Source organism: Calypte anna, chromosome 1 (genome assembly GCF_003957555.1).
Source record: "Calypte anna isolate BGI_N300 chromosome 1, bCalAnn1_v1.p, whole genome shotgun sequence".
Lineage (NCBI taxonomy): Eukaryota > Metazoa > Chordata > Aves > Apodiformes > Trochilidae > Calypte > Calypte anna.
In genome coordinates, this window is record NC_044244.1 from 201,679 (window position 1) to 215,092 (window position 13,414).

The 13,414-nt window shown below is 58.8% G+C and overlaps 1 protein-coding gene across 1 annotated transcript in view; it reads left to right on the plus strand.

Moving 5' to 3' along the window:
- Nucleotides 1–9,627: 9,627 nt before the first annotated feature.
- The window catches only part of LOC115598703 (striatin-interacting protein 2-like), a 34,298-nt gene continuing 30,511 nt past the window's right edge, over nucleotides 9,628–13,414 (plus strand). Inside the window, exons 1-7 of the mRNA XM_030455696.1 lie at nucleotides 9,628–9,644; nucleotides 9,731–9,860; nucleotides 10,049–10,169; nucleotides 10,460–10,528; nucleotides 10,629–10,735; nucleotides 10,853–10,980; nucleotides 11,654–11,851. Of these exons, the coding sequence (XP_030311556.1) occupies nucleotides 9,779–9,860; nucleotides 10,049–10,169; nucleotides 10,460–10,528; nucleotides 10,629–10,735; nucleotides 10,853–10,980; nucleotides 11,654–11,851 (705 nt within the window). The 5' untranslated portion in view covers nucleotides 9,628–9,644; nucleotides 9,731–9,778. The remainder of the gene's footprint in view (nucleotides 9,645–9,730; nucleotides 9,861–10,048; nucleotides 10,170–10,459; nucleotides 10,529–10,628; nucleotides 10,736–10,852; nucleotides 10,981–11,653; nucleotides 11,852–13,414) is intronic.

Below are 13,414 nucleotides of genomic sequence, written 5' to 3' on the forward strand. Positions count from 1 at the left end.
GGGGTCGTTCTTTTTTTTTTTTTTTTTTTTTTTTTTTTTTTTCGGGGCCGGGGGGAGAGGCGAGGAAGCAGCTGGTGGAAAGGAAAGAAGGAGCGGAAGGCTCCGTCGTCGCCTTTCGTCGGACGCGCACGACGGGACCCGCGGGGGGGACCCAGCTCGGAGGTCGGACGTCGCTTTTGCTTTTGGTTTCCTGCCCGTCTCAGAGCTTCTGCCAGCCGAGCAGGACCCTGGCAGGAGTGCGACCCGACGGGAGAGGAAGGCCAGCTTTGGGTTTTCCACGCCCTTCGTTAAATCCTCGTCGGGACCGACCGAGGGGCCCCCTCGGCGGCGATGCGGCCGGCGCCGGAGAAACCCCTCGGGATCCTTTGGAGCTCTTGTCGACCTCTCCGTGGACGGCTCCACCGGGGACCTGGCGAGCTTTTGCCTTGGCACTGCGGGAAGCTGTGACGAAGGGGTCTGGCCGTTGGCGGGGACGGGATCCGGGAGGGCGGAGGTGGTGGTGGTGGTGGCTGGGTCCTGCTCTACCCCAGCTCCCTCCGTCGCGGCTCCGCGGTGTTTTTCCCGCCGCTCGCGTTAAGAGCGCCGACCTCCCGCGGTTCGAGCCAAGTCGTGTTCCCGGTGGGGCTCCAGCGCCGGTGGAAGAGCCCGGCAACCTCCCCGGCAACCTCCCCGACCAACGCTGCTCGCGTGTCGGGGAGCTCTTCCGAAGCCGAGCAGAGCTCGTCGGCCGTCCCTGCCCAGGAGGCCCCTTCGTCCGCGCAAGGTCTTTCCTCCAGCGGCGTTTCCTCCTCGGAAACCTGCCGGAGTCCCGGTTTCGAGTGCTAGTCGTGCGATAAAGATCTGGCAATCCCTTCCGAGGGGGTGAGGCGTGCCGGGGTAATCCCCAGGGGGGAATCCGCGCAGGGGGAAGGGCTCAGCACCGCGAAAACCCCTCCTGGATCCTCGCGTCTCGACGCGCCGGAGCCAGAGGAGAACGAATTCGTCGTCGTTGCTTCTTTGAGCTCGGAAGGTCCCTCCTGAAGGCCGCGGGCAGCGTGGGGTGCGCCCCGAGGTGACTTTCCTTGTGCCATCGGAGTCGCTTTTACGGTTCCCGCGGAGAGCCGGGTGAAATGAAGCCGTCCGACACCGGGAGAGCGGAATCCTCGAGGGGCCCCGTGGCTGCCGCGTTGGTGCCCCGGTCCCTCAGCAGCTCCAGATTCTCGCTTTGCCCTCCCGGACCTCTTCGCCGCCGCCGTCGGAAAACTCTCCTGGGGCGGCTGCTTCAGGCGCAAGAAAGGGGAAAAAAGAAACACACACCAAAACACCTGGAATCGCGGTCTCGGCGGCCGAGTCCTTCCCGGGGTCTGAAGTCCTCGCTGACCGCAAGGGACTGGGCTTTGGAGCGAGCAGCGAGATTCCTGATTCCTCCTCCTTCCGATTCCTCGAAAACCTGGAAGGAAGACCTTGGGAAGGCCTTAGGGCTGTGAGGAAGTCTTCGGGAGAGCGTGCTGGGGCTTTGAGGAGACCTTAGGGCCTTGAAGGAAACCTGGCGGGGAGCCCTCGGGGTTTGAAGGAGACTTTGAGGAGGCCGTGGGGCTTCGAAGAGACTTTGGGGAGACCTCGGAGCTTTGGGGAGGCTTTGAGAAGATTCTGGGAGCCCTCGGGGCTTTGGGGAGGCTTTGTTGAGACCTCTTTGGGGAGATTTTTGAGGGCTTTCAGGAGATTTTGCGGACCTTCGGGGCTCTGGGGAGATTTTTTGGAGGAGACCCCTTAGGGCTTTGAGGAGACTTCGTCGTGGACCGATCGGCAGCCGCAGACTCGAGATGATCTCTGGTCGCTCACGAATTTTCCCCCGGATCCTGAGGTGTTTTTGTTTTGGTTTTTTTTTTCTGGGGGGGGAAGAGTTCCCCGAGTTACCTGGAGCCTCCCGTTGGGGTCTCTCCCCAGCATCACCCAGCAAACCTCCGAGTTTCTTCCGGGCTCTGATCCTGCTCTGGGTCGAGGTGAAACCAGGCTCACGTTGAGCAAAGCAGCTTTTTTTTTTTCTTTTTTCTTTCTTTTTTCGTTTTTCTTTTTTTTTTTTCTCTTTCTTTTGGGAAAAAAAACCCCAGAGGAGTCCCCGGCCGCCGCCGCAGCAGCCGCTTCTGCCCCCGGGGGGATATTCCCGATTCCCTCCCCGTCCCCGCAGCCGCTTCCCCTCCGCTGTCCGTGGCTTGTGGAGCCGGCGCTGTCCTCCTCGTCCGTGGCTTCCCTCCTGCCGAATTTTAAGCCCCTTTTCCGCGTAGATAGGAGAAAAAAAATAAAATTAATAATAATAAAAAAAAATCAGAATCGAATCCAATCCGACTTTTTTTTTTTTTTTTTTCCCCCACCTCGATTTTTCAAGCTCTTCTCCGCCTCGTTCTGCTTTTCCCGGAAGCTTTTTGGCTCGCTTGGCTTTTTTTTTTTTTTTTCCTTCTTTCCCCCCTCCCCTAATCGATCTGGAATCGTACTCTACGATCGTCTCTAAATTAAACGTGTAAAGGGTTGTTTTGGGGTGTTGTTTTTTTTTTTTCCTTACGTAACGCGTTTTTAAAGAATTAGGAAGAAAAAAAAAAAATAAACTAAAAGCTTTAGGTAACAGCAGCAACATAAAGTCTAAGGAAACGAACCCGGTTCTGAACTTCAGAGCTCATGAGGCAAAAAAAAATCCGTCATCCGCCCGCGGCGAGGAAACAAACAAAGAAAAAAAACTTGGCAAAATAACGTTTTCGAAAGGACGTCCTAAATATTCGTGTCTGAGTGATTGTATTAGATCAGCAATAAAGACTCTGTGATCAAAACGCAACTAAAATGTCGGAAAACTCAGCTGCGGCTCTGGCAGGAGCAGGGGGGGGGAAGTTTTGGGGGGGGTGGGAATTTTTAGGGCCGAAATGGGGAATTCGGGGGGTCGGGAGGGGAGTTTTGGGGCCGGGAGGGATGGTGATTCCCTTAGGAGGGGGAGGTCGATGCCGCTTCTCTGCGTGGTCACCCCCAAAACCAATCGTGTGTCGTCGTTCCCCCCCACCTCATTTTGGGGGAGAGCGGATCGGGGAGGGGGTTTCCAGCCCCCCCAGGATTTAAGCGGCTGATTTCGGCTTTGGAGAGAGAATTCCAAGGGCTCCCGGGAGCGTGGTGCTGCAGCCATTTAGTGGCGGAGGGTCCCCGGGGAGGGTCATCAATCAGCTGAGCAGGGGCAGCCCCCAGCCTTGGCCCCGAGGGATTTCAGGGAGGGCGGGGAGCGCGGCGAGCAGGAGCGGGCAAACAGGAAAGGAACGGGACACGGCACAGGAACGGGACACGGCAGAACAGGAACGGGACACGGCAGGACAGGAACGGGACACGGCACAGGAACGGGACACGGCACAGGAAAGGGACACGGCAGGACAGGAACGGGACACGGCACAGGAACGGGACAGGGCAGGACAGGAACGGGACACGGCAGAACAGGGACGGGACACGGCAGGACAGGAACGGGACACGGCACAGGAAAGGGACAGGGCAGGACAGGAACGGGACAGGGCAGGACAGGGACGGAACACGGCAGAACAGGGACGGGACACGGCACAGGAACGGGACACGGCACAGGAACGGGACACGGCAGAACAGGGACGGGACACTGCAGCCTTAGTGGGGATGGGAGAGTTCTTGGGGGAAAGGGGGGAGGAACCTGGGATCAATTTTCCTGTAGATTTGTACAGATTTAGTCATTTTTCCTATTTATCGTTCCTGTTTCATTAAAGCTGTGTAGTTTAGTTCCCAACCCATCAGTCTCTCTCCCTTATTCTCTCGCCTTTCTTTATCAAGGAGGGGAGAGAGAGGAATAGGGAGCCTCTGGCACTCGGTTTAATTGCCGAGCCAGTGTTAAACCGTGACACGTGGAGACGCCGGCTGTGTCCGCCGCCCTCAGGGAAGCCCTGAAGAGGAGGAACCCCGAGATGCCCATAGCTCTCCAGGCCTCGGGCTGCACAGCGGCTTCAAGCCCGCTGGGGGCACCGGAGGACAGACAGCGTGGCCTCCGGGGGCGATGCCACTTGCCGGGGGTGAAGGACTCGCCGCGCCCGGGGGCAGAGAGCCGGGAGGAGCGATGGGGAGAGACCGACAAGGAGTAGCGACAGCCTGCTAGGAGACTGGCTGCTGGAGTCCCACCCTTTCGACAGAAAGCCAGAAGGAGCCGGGGAAGCCCTGCCCCTCCTGCCAGCAGGCACTTGGAGTAAGCCAGGGGGATGGCATGGCATGGGGGGGAATGGAAACACGGCCGGGGGACGCCCCGAAAACTCAGCCCCCTCATCTTTCCCCGAGCTCCTTCCAACAGCAGCCCCGCAGGAGCCCACAAGCCTCGGCGACAGGGACCCCCCCCCACAACTCCCCTGCTGGCAGCTCTTGGGTCTCTGCAGACCCCCACTCCAGATGGAGAAAACCCCCACCGTGGCAGGACCCCACAAACCCCCACGGCAGGGGTACACCCCTAAAACTGAACCCCTCCCCCCCTCATCTTTCATCGAGCTCTTTCCAACAACAGCCCCACAGGAACCCACAAACCTCTGCGACAGAGACCCCCAACTTCTGAGGCAGGGACCCACCCAAATCCCGGGTCAGGGAACCCCAAATCCCGGGTCAGGGAACCCCCCACAACACCCAGGGTGTGGACCTCCTGCTCCTGGGGCTGGGACCCTCCCAGCTCCCGAGGCGGAGACCCCCCCACCCCGGGGAAAAAGAGAAAAGATGCTGACAGGATTAACTCCTGGAAGGAGAGGAGATCGGGCTGAGCTGGTTGTGTGAATTCACTTTATGATAGAGAATGAAAACTCGGAAGAGATGGTAATGACTTTGTATTCAGAACCAGTAGAATGCAGGGTTACGTGGAGAAACAAGTGACCAAAGCAGCGGAGACGTGTCCAGACCCTAACGGGATTCACTTCTGTCTCGGAGGTCGGCAGAAGACGAAGTCTCGGCAGGGCCAAGGCGAGCTGGGCCCTGGGGGAGTGCAAACACCTGCACGGAAGACTGCAGGAGGAGGCTGCCAGAACCTCCAGAGAAGGGGAACGTTCTGGCGAGGCTCCAATGATGCTCTAGAACGAGAGGATGAAGTCATCGAAAGCAAGAAAGGTCCAAAGCTCGACCCCGACTTCGTGACTTCATCTGAAGGCCCCCAAAGACCCCGAGACATAGCCCCAAAAAGACGACTCTGCCCAGACTCGGCCTCTTATTACATGTTGCTATCTTCTTATCTTAAGATTAAGATGCTATCTTATTATCTTAAGATTACATGTTGCTATCTTATGAAGAGGTACGTAAGGAGGACGTAACCTCCCCTTTTAAGGTCTAAATACCCTCACCCTTGCCCTTAACCCTTGGAACTCTTCGTCCAGCGTGAGCTGGGAGCTCCCCGGATCCGAACATAAAGACCTTTGCTGTTTAAAGACTCAAAACTCAGTCTCTAAACAGTTTTGCTTGGCCTCTTTGGGGCTTCACCAGGGCAGGGACCCCACCCCCCAACTCCCAGGGCGCTGGGGCCCCCCGCCCCAGGGGAAGCCCCCATCTCCCGGGGCAGGGAGCCCCCAGTCCCCGGGGCAGAGACACCTCTCACCCCACCTCCCCCCCGCTCGACTCCCGTGCCAGGGCCCCCCAGAAGCCCTCCTTAGGTCCCCCCGCTCCCAAGACAGCTTCCCCCAAAACCCACCTGCGGCGTCCCCTGCCCCCGAGCTCCAGAAGCAGCCCTCGGGAAGGGGAGGTGGTAGAGCTGGGGGGTGGGATGGGGGTGACCTCAAAGCCCCCCGCCCTTACCCCCGACTCTTCCCGCTGGCTCCTAAAGAGCTCCCGGCTCTTGGGCTGCGCCGGGGGCGGGGGCTGTGCCGGACGAGCCCTGCCAGGGACTGGGGTCGGAGTCGGGGTCGGGGACGGGGTCTCTCCCGCCGCCGCCGCCGCCTCCATGCGCCGCGTTCCCTCTGCCGCTCCGGACACGCCCCCTCCGCTCCCATTGGTCGGTTCGCCCGGTAGGCGGAGACTCAGGACTCACCCCCTCTCTGCTATTGGCTGGGGGGCGGGGCTAGAAAGGCACTGAGGGAAGGGGGAGGGGCGGGGGGTCCCGGCGATGCGGAAGAGGGGAGGGGGAGCTCGGGGCTCGGGGGGACCCTGGGGTGGGGGGTGTGACGGGATTCGGGGTGCCCCGAGGGTGACGGGGGGGGGACCTTGGGGGACACACACACAGGTTTTGGGGTGACGCGGTATCTCGGGGCGGGGGGGGGAATCGGGGGTGTCCTGAGTCTCCGCCTACCGGGCGATCCAACCAATGGGAGGGGAGGGGGCGTGTCCGGGGCGGGGCACGTGTCCGCTTCCCCACGTGCCGGCGCTGCAGAGGGGACGCGGCGCATGGAGGAGGCGGCGGCGGGAGAGACCCCGACCCCCACCCTGACCCCCCCCATCCCGACCCCCCCCACCCCGAACCCCGTCCCGGGCAGGGCTCGTCCGGCACAGCCCCCGCCCCCGGCGCAGCCCAAGAGCCGGGAGTTCTTTAGGAGCCAGCGGAAAGAGTCGGAGGTAAGGGCGGGGGGCTCTGAGGTCACCCCCATCCCACCCTCCCCAGCTCCACCACCTCCCCTTCCCGGGGGCTGCTTCTGGAGCTCGGGGGTAGGGGACACTGCAGATGGGGTTTGGGGGAAACTGTCTTGGGAGTGGGGGGACATAAGGAGGGCTTTTGGGGGGCCCTGGCACGGGGTTGGGGGGTACTTTCTGCGGGAGTCGAGGGGGGGGTTCTCTGTCCCGGGGACTGGGGGCTCCCTGCCCCGGGAGATGGGGGCTTCCCCTGGGGTGGGGGGCTCCAGCGCCCTGGGAGTTGGAGGTCCCCGCACTGGGAGTTGGGGATGGGGTCCCTGCTGCGGGAGGAGGGGGGGTTCCTGCCCCGGGATTTGGGTGTCCCTGCCCTGGGTTGGGGGGGTCTCTGCCCCGGGATTTGGGGGTCCCTACCCTGGGGTGGGGGATCTCCGCCTCGGGAGCTGGAAGGGTCCCTACCCCAGGAGCAGGAGGTCCACACCCTGGGAGTTGTGGGGGGTTCCCTGACCCGGGATTTGGGGTTCCCTGACCCGGGATTTGGGGGTGTCCCTGCCTCAGAAGTTGGGGGTCTCTGTCGCAGAGGTTTGTGGGTTCCTGTGGGGCTGTTGTTGGAAAGAGCTCGATGAAAGATGAGGGGGGGAGGGGTTCAGTTTTAGGGGTGTACCCCTGCCATGGGGGTTTGTGGGGTCCTGCCACGGTGGGGGTTTCTCCATCTGGAGTGGGGGTCTGCAGAGACCCAAGAGCTGCCAGCAGGGGAGTTGTGTGTGTGTGTGGGGGGTCCCCAACACCCACCTGGCTACTCCTTAACCTCCTCCCCTTCACCAGGGTCTGGGGGCCACTCCTCACCCCTCCTGCCCACTAAACTGCTGTCCCCAGCCCCCCTAAAGCCACCCAAGGACCCCCCCCCCTCCCTCTGAACAGAGGGGGAGGTTGAGAGCTGCAGGTTGAGACGCTCCCTGAGGAGCTGACCCAAAAATGTCCCTCTTGGCTGGGACACGGTGTGTGTCGTGTGTGTCCCCCCCCTCCCTCCCCCAATCCCTGCCCGTGCATTTTGGGGTTTGCCCGTGAATTTGGGGTCTGCATTTCATTCCCAGCAGCTCAGCCTCACCAAGCAGCTTAGCAGAGCACGCGTTTCACCCAATTCCTCATCAGCTTTAGCACCCACCCCATCCCCCCACCCTCGGCTTGACTGCCAAAAAATTGGGTGAAAATAATCAGCATTTAGGACCAAGTCAGGCTCAGCCCCGGAGCTTCTCAGCATCCTCTGGGATCATCGGTATTAATCGTGACAAGGCATCGGTTCCATCACCGGCTGCCGGGGGAAGGGATGCGGGGATTCCGCATGAGGAATTATGTTAATTGGAGCTGATTTCTCCATTCATCTGGTTTTTTTTCCTCTCTTTTCCCCCCCCCCACTGCCCCGGGGCAGCTCGGTGCCGGCACTGGGTCAATCTGGCTGCGGTTCCCTTCTCCTATCCCTCTGAAAATCCTCCGGGGAAGTTTCATGCTCCAGTTCCTCATCCACAGGGGAGGAGGAGAAAGGGAAATCCGCAACCCTGAGGGCTCGGGAAAAGCAAAACCCGGCTTGGAAACCTGAATCCGAGATGCCCGGAGGGGGGGTGGTGGTGTTGGATTTGCCATCCTTTGCTTCAAACCAGCCCCCAAGACTTTTGTTTTTAAGCTTATGCAGGGCTTTGAAATCCATCAAATGTACCCTGGTACTTTGGGTCCTGCCTCTGCTTTCCCTGGGATTTGAGGAATGTCATTTTTATATTTTATTTTATTTTTTTTATCACTCACCTTCCAAATTTCCACCCTATTTTAAGCAGACATCCCCTCTCCAGCCCCTTGTCAAGACCATCCATGCAGAACCTGCTGCTGGAGGAGCTTTTCATGGATTCATGGATGGGCTGAGGGTGCTTGGCAGCTGTCCTGCCTCCCAAAATATCCCTGTCCCCCTCCTCCAGCCTCCTGACCCCATCCTGCTCCCTGCAGGGCTCCTTGGATTGTCCCAACCTGGAGTTCGAGTACGGAGACACCGACAACCACGGCTCCGAGTTAGCAGGTGAAGCTCTGCTGCTGTTCAGAGAGAGGGAGGGGAAAAAGCAACACCAAAAAAAATTAAATTAGACCTCAGGAAATAATGGGGCCAATGGGAGGGGGGATGGATACCGGGTGGGATCATCCCTGGGGCTGTAGTGGTTTATTAATAGAGAGCTGCTTGCTCCCCAGGGAGGTGTGAGGACACAGGGGTGACCCCGTGCTCTGAATTATCTGGGGTGTGATGACAGCAGTGGGAGGACAAATGTCATGCCCAGTGGCACAGCCTGGGCTGGGCAGTGTCACCTTTTAGTGGGTGTCACCATGGGGCCAGGCCTGGGCCCGGGCTCTGGCTGCTTCTGCCCCGTGGACTTTGTTGTCCCCAGAGGATCTCAACCAGCAAAGGGCTTATTTTTAGCTCTGCGTGGCTCAGCTGCAGGAGCTGGCTGGGCTAAAGCATGTTTTTTTCTTCAAGTGATCCTTCCTGCTCCCTCACAGGGCCCTTTCAGTGCTGCTCAGCACTGCAGAACCTATAGGAATTGTATAGGGACAAGGAGGAGTTAGGTAGGAGCAGGCATGTGGTGTCCCTCTGGGTCCAGCCCCTGTTTGCAGGTCCTTAAACATCTGAGCTCTTGGGTGTGAAGTCAGTGAGGGTCTTGCCTGGGTGCTCCTGCCATCCCTCCCTCTGCAAACTGGTTTAACTGGGACAAAAAATTCCCAAAGGTCCTGAAAAAAAAACCCCCTCCCACCTCTTAAATTACAAATAGAGCTCCAGCACTGTGGATGTGGGAGCACAGGGATGAAAATGATGGATTTGGTGGCCCTGGGTGGCTCCAAGATGCCCTTGGGACCTCAGGGAGAAGTTGAGGTCTCTGCCCCACGGCTCCTCGGTTGTGTAGGGGAATTTTGGGGTCCCACAGGGAATCTGGCAACGAGGAGGAGGGTGGAACTGGGTCCCTGCTGACCCCTTTCTCCATCAGAGCTGTACAGCTACACCGAGGAGCCCGAGCTCAGCACCAACAGGAGATGCTTCGAGGAGGATTTTCACACTCAAGGTACCAGCTCTGGGCTCAGCACCTCTGGGTCAGGGTGGGACCCCTTTGAGGGAAGCATCTGTCTGGTTTTCATCTCTCCAGTGCAGGGCAGGAGGTGGCTGGAGCTGGCTGGGGCTCAGCAGAAAGCCTACATCATGCACCTGCTGGATGGGCTGGAGGTGGTCAACAGGGACAGGAGGCTCAAAGTAGCACGGGCCATCCTCTACCTGGCACAGGGTAAGGGCCACATCAACCCTGCCCGGGTGTGGGCATGGATCTGGGCCTGGCTTCAGCATGGGGGGCTGGGGAGAAACCTTCTGGTGCTGTGCCATGGAGTGAAGCTCCTTCCTGGGATGCTCCAGGATGTCCAGTGGGGTTGAAAGGCGATTCCTCCCTAACCAGCACCTCCCTCTGGGTCTGCCCAGGTGTCTTTGGGGACTGTGATAATGAAGGTGATGTCCTGTACTGGTCTCGACACAACAGCTTCCTCCTCTATCAGCTGGGAACCTTCACAGCCTTCCTGGAGCTCCTCAACATGGAGATTGAGTGAGAGGACCTCCACTGCCCTCCCCTTTTCCTGTCCTCTTCTTCATCTCATTCTTTCTCCTTGCCTTCACCTTTTCCCCCTGTCCTCCTCACCCTCCTTCATCCCTCTCCTCATCCTTTCACCCTCTCCTTTCTCCTCCCTCCTCCTACAGAGGGCCAGGGAGGTGTCACAGCCACAGCATCTCCCCCACTCTGGTTTTTCCACCACCTGCTGATGGAGGTTGGAGGGTGGGGGTGAGGAGCATCCCCTGCCTGCTCTCTGGTGCTGAGTTTGTCCCCTTTGTCCCCAGCAACAGCCAGGCCTGCAGCAGTGCCCTGAGGAAGCCAGCCATCTCCCTGGCTGACAGCACAGAGCTCAGGTAGAGCCTCAGCTCCCCCTGGCATCTTGGGTGGAGGCTTTTGGGGACAGAGTGGCCTCTGGCTGGCAGTGTCACCTGCCTGCCCCACTGTCTGCTGCAGGGTGCTGCTCAGTGTCATGTACCTGCTGGTGGAGAACATCCGTGTGGAGAGGGAAGCGGATCCCTCCGAGTGGAAAACGAGTCGGGAGACCTTCAGGATGGAGCTGAGTGAGCCACAGAGTTCCTTGTGCTCTGATGAGGTCTTTTTGTTGTGCTGTAGTGGTGAGGAGACCTCAGGGATGGGGGATCTGCTCTGAACCTGCTCCTGGTCTTTCTCTCCTCCAGGTTTCCCTGTGCACACTGAAGAACCCTTTGCTCTTCTGCTCTTTACCATGGTGACCAAGTTCTGCAGTGGCCATGCTCCACACTTCCCCATGAAGAAGGTTCTGCTCCTGCTCTGGAAGGTGCTTCTGGTGGGTGCAAACCCTTCCTTTTCCCATAAACTGATCATTTGAGGAATAGTGCTGACACACTTGAAGGTTCTGCTCTTGCTCCAGTGGGTGCAAACCCTTCCTTTTTCCATAAACTGATATCTGGGGGACAGTGCTGACACACTTGAAGGTTCTGCTCCTGCTCTGGAAGGTGCTTCTGGTGGATGCAAACCCTTCCTTTTCCCATAAACTGATATCTGGGGAACAGTGCTGACACACTTGAAGGTTCTGCTCTTGCTCTGGTGGGTGCAAACCCTTCCTTTTTCCATAAACTTCCCCATGAAGAAGGTTCTGCTCCTGCTCTGGAAGGTGCTTCTGGTGGGTGCAAACCCTTCCTTTTCCCATAAACTGATATCTGGGGAATAATGCAGCCTGGATGCTCCTCCCAGGTCAATCCAACCATAATGAGGTCACTTAGGATGTCTCAGGAAGCTGAAAAAATCCAGTTTCTTCTAGCATGGGGATGGGATGGGTTGAGCCACGCAGAGGCCATGGGGTGGGGAGAAGCCTGGAGAGCAAACCAGTGCCGTGGTGTCTTCATCCTCAAATCTTCCAGTTTGATGGCCCCAAAAACTGCTGCTCCCCCCAGGGAGAGCCTCGTGGTCCCACCAGGATTTCTGCTTCTCTCTTCCTCCCCTCTCTCCTTGGTCCCTAGTTCACGCTGGGTGGATTTGAAGCCCTGCAGATGATGAAGATGAGGAAGAGGGAGGAGCTGGGGCTGCCCCCCCTGCCAGAGGACAGCATCCAGGTGATGAGCAGCATGAGAGCTGCTTCGCCTCCCGCCTGCTCCCTGGAGCTCCTGGAGCAGCAGCAGCAGCAGCAGCAGAAGCAGCGCGGGCACCGCAGCCGCAGGGTGAGAGCTGGGACCTCCTGGGGCTGGGGCAGGGCCCAGGGAGCTTCTCCACCATCAGCTCGAGGAGCAGCCTCTGCTCAGGAGGGTTTCCCCATGTCCCCAAGTGCTCCTCTGTTCTCTGCTTTCATAGGATCAGGGAATGGTTTGGGTCGGGAGGGACCTCAAAGCTCATCCAGTGCCAACCCCCTGCATGGGCAGGGACACCTCCCACCAGCCCAGGGTGCTCCAAGCCCCATCCAACCTGACCTGAGACACTGCCAGGGATGGGGCAGCCACAACTTCTCTGGGCAATCTGTTCCTGCTCCCTAGCATTTGGTTTCAGAGCCTGAGGAGCAGAGGATCAGCTCTTGCCATGATGGCAAACTGTCAGGTGGCAATGGCATCCTCACTGGGTAAATGTTTGTTGATGCTGTTCTTGTACAAAACTGTGCCTAGAGGGAATTCCCACTGTGGGTTTGATAAGGAAACAAAGCCATTCCTCAGGGATCAGACTCATTAATCATAGAATCCCAGAAGGGTTTGGGTTGGAAGGGACCTCAAAGCTCATCCAGTCCCAACCCCCTGCATGGGCAGGGACACCTCCCACCAGCCCAGGGTGCTCCAAGCCCCATCCAACCTTCAACACCTCCAGGGATGGGGCAGCCACAGCTTCTGGGGGCAACCTGGGCCAGAAATGAAAGAATTTCTTCCTAATGTCTAACCTAAATCTCCCCTCTTCAAACTTGAAACCGTTTTTTCTTAAATTAAGTGGATTAAGTTGGAAATGGTTTAAATTAAAGCTCATCCAGTCCCAACCCCTGCCATGCTCAGGGACCCTCCCCCAGCCCAGGGGGCTCCAAACCCACCCAAGGTGTCCATGAAAGCTTCCAGGGATGAGGGAACCCTAATTAATGCTCCTTGAGTATGGAATCCTGGAAGGGTTTGGGTTGGAGGGGACCTTAAAGCTCCTCCAGTCCCAAGGGGACAATCCAGGGACCCCTTCCCCAGCCCAGGGGGCTCCAAGCCCCATCCAACCTTCAAGACCTCCAGGGATGGGGCAGCCACAGCATCTGGGGGCAACCTGGGCACCCAGGGGCTCAGCACCCTCACCCCAAAGAATTTCTCCCTCCCTCCCTCCCCAAGAAATAGAATCCTGGAATGGGTTGGCTTGGAAGAGAACTGAAAGCTCAGCTCATTCCAACCCCCCTGCCATGGGCAGGGACACCTCCCTCCCAGATTGCTCCAAGCCCCATCCAACCTGGCTTTGAACACTGCCAGGGATGGGGCAGAGACTCTTTTCCTGGGCAACCTGGTTCTAAAGCTCAGCACCCTCACCCCAAACTATTTCTCCCTCCCTCCCTCCCTGCCTGCCCAAGATCTCCTCTCCATCTCCCCTCTCCCAGCTCCAAACCCTTCCCCCTCGCAGGGTCCCATCCCTCCAGGCCCTTGTCCCAAGTCCCTCCCCAGCTTTCCTGGAGCCCCTTCAGGCACTGGAAGGTGCTCTAAGGTCTCCCCATTGCAGCCTTCTCTTCTCCAGCCTCAACACCCCCAACTCTCTCAGCCTGGCTCCAGAGCAGAGCTGCT